Here is an 8064-nt window from a genome sequence, read left to right on the forward strand (position 1 = left end):
TAGGTATGCAAGCAAGTAGCCAGTCTAAAACGATCAGAATCAATTCGTCTCGAAGTGTCGGGTGCGAAGCGCATGAGAGTGCTAGCAGTAACAACGCATTGTGTCAACTTGTCCTTCTACACCAATCTATTTTGCGGTCAATAGGACCATTATATTATCACAATAATAAGTTAGTGTACGGCGGGTGATAGCGCAGAGACGTTGCGAACATGAGGGCTTTCGTACTGCTCCTGAGTCTTGGTTTCGTGGCTGCTGACTCGGAATATGTCACCAGAAAACTTTGTAGAGATGGTAAGTGGCTTTACTAATATTTTCTTATTAATTAAATAATCTTTCCTATGGTGATTATATTTTTTTAAAGGTGTTCCTAATAAAGGCTATTTTAGTTGGTCCTCGCATCCTTTTCATTCGGATGTTGACCTATTTCGAAATGGGTCGCGCCATTGTGTCTTCATCAGGATTACCCTTGTGCAATTTTGTTCAATGAATTCGACATTGTGCATTTGAATAGCTATTGCAGATTGGCTCCACCAAGACGTTAATTAATTTTCTTCAAATTACCTTTAGTATTTATAAGTGCTTTGCGAAAAATCTTCCGCTCATTCAATATGAGTAATCTTATTTGGTCTGGTTTCCAGTGGATGCATCACAATGCAGCATCCACAGCGTGATAGTGGACCCATGTCCCCAAGGACCTGCATTCTGCACCCTGAAGAAGAACAAGACATACGGCATCACACTGGACATGACACCACGTAAGTTACCAATTTAATATTTATCAAGTAATTAGTTTGAACACAAGTTTATTTAACAGTTTCTGGTAATTTCTTCGAAAGGGCATTCCAGTCTCAGCTGCGCAGTTTACAGTGCATGCAAAGAAAATTGTTTCTTATGGATTTGCGCTAAAAGTTGTAAATCGAAAGAGTGTTTGTTTATGCAATTGTGCCTCTGTGAAATCAACAATACTTGTACCATGTGGAAATAAATGCGAATACATTTAAAACCACGTGTTTTAAAAAAAGATTTGGTTTTTGCAAGGTCATTTTTCAAGGTCACAAGGAAATAGTACTTTAAGAACTTGCAATAAAATCGAAGATGCTTTGCAGATTTCGCAGCAGAGAACTTGAGGCTCTCGATTACGAGTGATGTGAGCAACACAGGAGACTTCACAACCCTCATCAAGGCTCCTGGCGATGCCTGCAAACTCCTGACCTGCCCTCTCGAAGCTGATCAACGAAGGATCTTCGATGTGGACCTGATGGTTGACAAGAGGTTCTCGGTAAGTGGATCTGATGCATTTTAAGATACAAGTACATAAATTCCTGTATAGTATTCCTGTATAGTGGTACCTGTATAGTAAGGAATATAAATTCCTTTTCCGAGTACGCGGGTAGATCACTGTATAGGTACTGAGGCCCTGACACGAAACAGGAGACGGAACAGGGTAGTGTTTTGTGAGTAATAGCTGACATGTAGAGAGATAGAAGTTCCTGAATACTCCATCTCTCTCTCATTCAGGACGGAAGGAATCATTTGACAATTTTAGACATGAATAAGGATGAAAGTTGATCTATTAAAACCCAATTTTGTAAAAGATTTGCGTCGTCTACTATTGAGCAAGCAAAGCATTCTAGAAATGTAGACATTAGCACAGTAACAGTTGTGTAGTAAGTGGCAGTAAGTGAATGTCATACTTGCATAATATGGTGTACTTTTACTTGATACTTCAATCAGACCTGCAGAGCTTAACATAATGAGATGCTGTCAGTTCTTTCAGCGCGCGTTATGCATAATAAACAATCTCTAAGAAGTTTCCTTCAATTTACTGTCCCACAATTTACATGCAGTAACTATCGCAAATTTTCAAAATTGTTCATTAAGGGCCTGTTGCGTGATGTTAGCTTTCCGGACATAATATAAGTATTTGTTATGGATTTTTTTTATGGGATATCCATCGGTAAGATTTAATCCCATATCATCCCATCCCTTCAATGATATGGGTAAACTAGCAGACGGATCACTTGATGGTAAGCAATCAGCGCACCCCATGAACACCCGAAACACCAGAGGCGTTACAAGTGCGTTGCCGGCCTTTTAAGGGGTTATGAACTTGAGGATTGTCGGGAATTTGGGAATTGGGGAGATTGGGAAGGGTGGTAATTGGGCCTCTGATAACTTCACTCACACGATGAAAGTTATTTTACATCGGTTTTATGTGAGGCCATGGTAAGATCTTAAATCATCATCATCACCACCCATTTAGAGTCTACTGCTGGACTAAGGGATGGCCCTTATTATGGATTATGGAATCTCTACGCTTGACAATCAGATCGGAGATCGCAGTTCAAAAGGATTAGGTTTATCAGATAACTTTGATGGTTCATTTATCAGTTACACTCAGCACGATATGACCAGACATTGTGAAATAATTATATCATAAATCACTACATAGTATAAAACAGAGTTGCTTTCTCTGTCCCTATGTCCTTTTCTACGCTTAAATCTTTAAAACTACGCAACGGATTTTGATGCGGTTTTTTAGAGACAGAGTGTTTCAAAAGGAAGGTTTTTATGTATAATACATGCATAATATATCACCATTGTACCCATGCGAAGCTGCGGCGGGTCGCTAGTATTACTATAAATGAACCGGGCATTTATTAATTTATTTTTACTTATCATGCATTTAATTTCCAGGGCAAGTTCCCAGTGAAAATTAAACTGTGGGATGAAGACATGGAGTCCCAAGCTTGCTGCGTCACCTTCACGGTTAAAGTTAAATAGATGTAGTTATTATATTGTAGTTATAAGCATTAGTTAATAATAATAATATAGGTTTAGTCGTGTTTCCATTTTTGTGCTTTAATAGTTTATTAACACAACATTATTATCTTTGAATAAATATTTTTTATTTAATGTCTCTTCATTTTTCTCCGCTTGTTAGCTGTGGCTGTTTGCTTTGATACTTTTATTAGCGCGATCTTAAATATCTAAGTGATTCTCCTGTGGAGCTACTATGTCAGGAGGTTAACTTCACTTCTTAACGACTTTATTTATGGTATAAGTCGGTAAACGAGCAGACGGATCACCGGATGGTAAGCAAACGCCGCGCGCCTCCGCGAATTGGCACCCGAAATACGCAAGCGTTGTTTCATGACGGTTATGTGTGAGGTCGTAGGAATATCAGGATTGGTGGGAGCATCGGAGCACACATGGAAAGATTTGGTAGGGGTAATTAAACAAATAAAGTAAGGTTGCATTTGGGTAGTCAGTACGCAAATACATCAGCATACAGATCTATCTACTTCGGTTTTCTATTAGAGAGCGGCATTCCGTGTACGAGGTGGCAAAGTTCGAAATTCGAAGCAAGAGCATCTCCCACAATCTATAAATTCACCAATTAGTAGCAAATACATCCCGGAAAACTTTCCAGGTAACCCCCTGTATTATCTACCAAATGACTGGACTATATGTTCTCTTCCTTATTATGGTTGGTACTAATTGAAAAATCCCACTCATCTATTACCCTCCAATAGTTCTGAGCACCTATTAGGTAATGTAATGACATGTCTGGATATTGTGTAATATCCGTCATTTAAAAACAACGTCCGTTACTGAAAGATCAAAGGCCGTGAGACATTCTCACGTCAATCTTTTCAGTCTTCGATTTTTATTTTATAGTAGTTACATCAGTAAAAGCTAAGGATCTTTTGTTAGGTAACTCATTTCCAAAGGATTTGCGCCGTCTGTTACGGCACATCCTCAGAAAGACGTGCATGTCCCTTAAGCCTGGCTATAATGTGCAAGTTGCACGACAGCACGTGACCCACTGTATTACCATCTTGCCTAAAGCCACTAGTTTCTGACTGAACTTAGGCTTATAAAACGCACCTAACCAGTGAAAATACATACCAATCTTAAACAGAAAGTCATCACCTCGCTAAACGTTTTCTGACCGGGCTTTAAGAATAGTTTTTATGACCTAACTGACAAAAAGTTTACAAAAAAGTTTTTCTTATCCGATCAATAAAGAGATTGATCGATGACAATTATAATATTTTTTTGTAAATATAATAACAGTTCTTTGGAGTGCAAACAAGCTCAAAGGTAAGAGGCAGGCGTGCGGTCACAATAATTTTACTTTCCCAGGGGTCACGGTATCGGCCGAGGTGAACGCTCGCGCACAATAAGGTTCATTCTTATTAGATATGCCAGCCACCGGGACCGTGAGATTCGCTCTAATGTGTCGAGCGTTTAAGAAAATTTCTAGATGCGGATGTGGAATATGAAGAGGATCTTCACAGATTTGGTCCTTAATGTGATGGTGGTACTCGTCTGTTATCCCAATTGATTGTTTATCTTCACAATAATGGTGTTTTCCACCAGAGATGTGCTATGCTATGTTGCTGTGGATGCGTTTGGCTTCAATCAATCATATTCATTGGTACACATAGCTTAGCACTAGTGGAAACGAACTCAGCTAAGCTATGTTTCTTATATGGAAAGATGCGTGCTATGAATGCGTGCTAAGGATGTGTGCTATGGATGTGTGCTATGGATGTGTGCTATGGATGTGTGCTATGGATGTGTGCTATGGATGTGTGCTATGGATGTGTGCTATGGATGTGTGCTATGGATGTGTGCTATGGATGTGTGCTATGGATGCGTGCTATGGATGGTTTCTCTACTATCGATACATCGCATACTCGCTGTGCATCTTCCTCCTGCTACTTTGCGGCGGCACATCTTTATAGCACATCTTACTCACACTGCCACATAGTCACATAGTTTCACAGCAGCAGAACTACATAGCACATCTCTGGTAGAAAAGCACCCTTACCTACAGCTTTCCATATTACCTTTCAATTTAAACAAATATCTTAGAAAGGTTTCCACTCAAGTACACCTATCATACAAAGGTTTTGTATGAGAATCAGATATAAAACTTTCTTTTCTATTTGTGATCTGTAACAATGCTGCGTTCGATCTGCTATCGCGCCATCAGCTGTTACGTCGGAGACGTTGGGGTGCGAACATATTAGGTAAGTGCTGTATTTACATAAATATAATTATTTCGTTCTTAGAGGGAGAACCCAATTCGAATATTTTATTATTTTTAATGAAAATGAAATGGAATTTCATCTGATTTTCGGAATTTGCCTGGACTCATAAACTCATAACATGATTTTTTGGTCAAAAATAGGCCAAAAACTCCGGAGCTGCGGACTACCTAGCGGGTTTACCGGGGCTCTGGCTCAAAAGATGGAGTAGTAACGGGGTGGTTTTAGTCAGTAAGAGTCTGACACTCCCTCTCGCCTCACCCTCGACCAGGAGAAAAGAGAAGTCATTAGATATCATATGATGATAAAAGAAAAAAAGAGATATGATAATTACGAATTATTTGTTTGTTTTAATTTTAAGTTCATATAAGCTGCTGACTTCCTTTCTCACATATTAACCTGATTAACATACTCAGTCGTTAAGGATATGGAAAAAGTGCATAAAAATATCACATAAGACAATCTGGGGGCACGGCAGTGCCCCGCCAAGTCGAGCAAAAAAAGCGGCACGGCCGTACCATCCTTTTCTCGAAGCAATTCGGGCCTTTTTCGACCCCCTATAATTCGGTTGTGGATAAAACAAGAAACCTGAATCTTCAGTAACTAATCCGGCATTGTATAAACACGGAATATTTAAAATTTCAGTCAATTTGAACCAGTAGTTTAAGAATGACAACTTGTTAAAGTTTCTAAATTTTGTCACTCACTGACTCACCGATCATCAAAAGTCCAAGGCACTTCTAGCAGACTTAGAAGCTTCATATTTGGAATACATATAGAGTTTAGTGTCTTAATCATGGGAAAACTTAAATATTTTGTAATTTCGGTCCAGTTTTCCAAATACACCAACTGCATCAATAACTTTGTAATCCCATATAAATATATGGGATTACAAAGTTATTTATGCAGTTGGTGGTTGGTGGTGGTTATAAATTTAAAGTGGTTAAAAAAAAGAAAGGCTCTACAAAAGAAGTGAGATCCCATCAAAAACATCCTGTAAAAAACCCAAGTCTCGCAGCTCAGTCTTTCTACCGTCAAAAGTTGTGAGATCCATGTAATACCAAGTCGGTTAATCTATTTAGTGTCTACTTGAAGGACCTTCTGTCTTAAGTTATTACATAAGTTATTATCATGCCAATATTAAAAATATTTAACGTTTTAAACAAATAGATCGACTTGGACATCGCTTGATTTGATTATTAGTATGTATCACACTACACAGCACGACGGGCCAGCGACAGCGACCAACAGGAACGAGAGTTTCAATCGCGTGAGGCGCGAGAGACTAAAGAATCTAATATAATATTGTAATATTCATTTTGTTTTCATGCGATGTCCAAGTCGATCTATTTGTTTAAAACGTTAAATATTTTTAATATTGGCATGATAATAACTTATGTAATAACTTAAGACAGAAGGTCCTTCAAGTAGACACTAAATAGATTAACCGACTTGGTATTACATGGATCTCACAACTTTTGACGGTAGAAAGACTGAGCTGCGAGACTTGGGTTTTTTACAGGATGTTTTTGATGGGATAATATTAACAGGAAATAATGAACCGAAAGATACTTTACTTAATAAGTAACACTACTGCTTACAGCATTGTAGCTCACTTATGAATAAATTGTAAATAGATAAGAAGTGCTCATTAAATTTCTAAAAACCAATTTAAAATCCCTTTTATTGAAAAAAACATTATTATAACCAGAAAAACAAAACACTATCTTAATTAATTTTGCACATTCTATCGATCTACACTTACAAGCAAAGAGTCGGAGTAGAAACTAGCGTTTTTTTCTTTTCCATTTCTTGATAAGCAGTTTCTGATACAAGTATTTTATTAATTGACATCGTATGTCGTACGAAAGGAAATTGATTTACCTTTGTAATGAGAGTATATTGTTGTAAAACGAATATTTTGTTTTTAAGCTATAGAGGGTTCTTTAAAATGAAAGAAAGTCCTAGTGGCTCCTTTAATTACCCCCAAGTGTGTTAATAACTATGTAACGATCATCTGTAGGTACACTTAGTTACAATACACGCTTTGACTTTGACTATTACAAGTGTGTACACAACCTAACTTTAGCTCATTAATCGATCTGATCGTAAACTGCATAATTAAAAGTGTCGTACGTTTATTACCAACGTTAGTTATAAAATAAATAAGATCATAGACTGCTAATTTAAATTGAAACTATCAATTTATTTATCATCATGATAAATAAATAATACTTATGTCTAGTTAAAGTTGCATAAGTTTTTTCATTTGAATTATAGAAAGTGTTAGCATCACTTGACAACGGGCCTTGTTAAATCAACTAGACTTATCTCTATTTATTTGTTTATTTATTTCTTTGAGTTTTTTATGGGCCTCTAGATGATAAGTGACAAGACCCATCAAACACACACAACACCAGAGGAATGCAATGGAGACTGACATTGGAGGTGACACAAACCAAAAATATTTAGTATAAAATATACTCCATTGTCTCTGCCTACCTATGGGAGACAGGCGTGAAGTTATGTATGAAAACATACTAGGAACGAGACGTATCTTACCATACATAGTTGGTATTTAACTTATAGGATCTAATAAGAATAAACAGTTTAAGTTCGTTATCAGATTGAAAGTTTCGTTACGATTGCAACTTTCCAGTCACACCCAAATCTATAATAAGATCTATTTAAACACACTGTTGTCCATCTTACAAATAATAGGTACTCGTTTGCATCGTTAAACGATCAGGCAGGGTCGCTTAGAACAAACTTAAATCTCTATATATAAAACTCTTCCGTTACTGAGACTGACTGACTGACTGACTGACTCACAGACTGACAGACAACGCACAGTCGAAACTACTGGTCTTAGACAGCTGAAATTTGGAATGTAGGTTCCTTGGGATATGTAGGGGAGCACTAAGAAAGGATTTTTGGAAATTCAACCCCCAAGGGGGAAAAGGGGTAAAAACTTTTCTATGAAAAATCTTATTCCTTGGGTTTA

At 37.5% G+C, this 8064-nt stretch overlaps 1 protein-coding gene across 1 annotated transcript; it reads left to right on the top strand.

Moving 5' to 3' along the window:
* On the top strand, positions 1 to 2916 carry LOC118267794 (MD-2-related lipid-recognition protein). Its single transcript, XM_035581986.2, has 4 exons — positions 1 to 291; positions 639 to 755; positions 1107 to 1279; positions 2698 to 2916. Exons 1-4 carry the CDS (start codon positions 210 to 212, stop codon positions 2782 to 2784), a joined length of 459 nt encoding a protein of 152 aa, XP_035437879.1. The 5' UTR covers positions 1 to 209; the 3' UTR covers positions 2785 to 2916.
* The last annotated feature ends 5148 nt before the right edge of the window (positions 2917 to 8064 follow it).

The sequence above is a fragment of the Spodoptera frugiperda genome, chromosome 6, assembly GCF_023101765.2.
Source record: "Spodoptera frugiperda isolate SF20-4 chromosome 6, AGI-APGP_CSIRO_Sfru_2.0, whole genome shotgun sequence".
Lineage (NCBI taxonomy): Eukaryota > Metazoa > Arthropoda > Insecta > Lepidoptera > Noctuidae > Spodoptera > Spodoptera frugiperda.

Bases quoted from the DNA above. Each gene is read 5' to 3' on its own strand.
- LOC118267794 (XM_035581986.2), top strand. From the start codon at position 210: ATGAGGGCTTTCGTACTGCTCCTGAGTCTTGGTTTCGTGGCTGCTGAC. The intron at 292-638 runs GTAAGTGGCTTT...TCTGGTTTCCAG, and splicing joins CAGAAAACTTTGTAGAGATG to TGGATGCATCACAATGCAGC. The intron at 756-1,106 runs GTAAGTTACCAA...GATGCTTTGCAG, and splicing joins CACACTGGACATGACACCAC to ATTTCGCAGCAGAGAACTTG.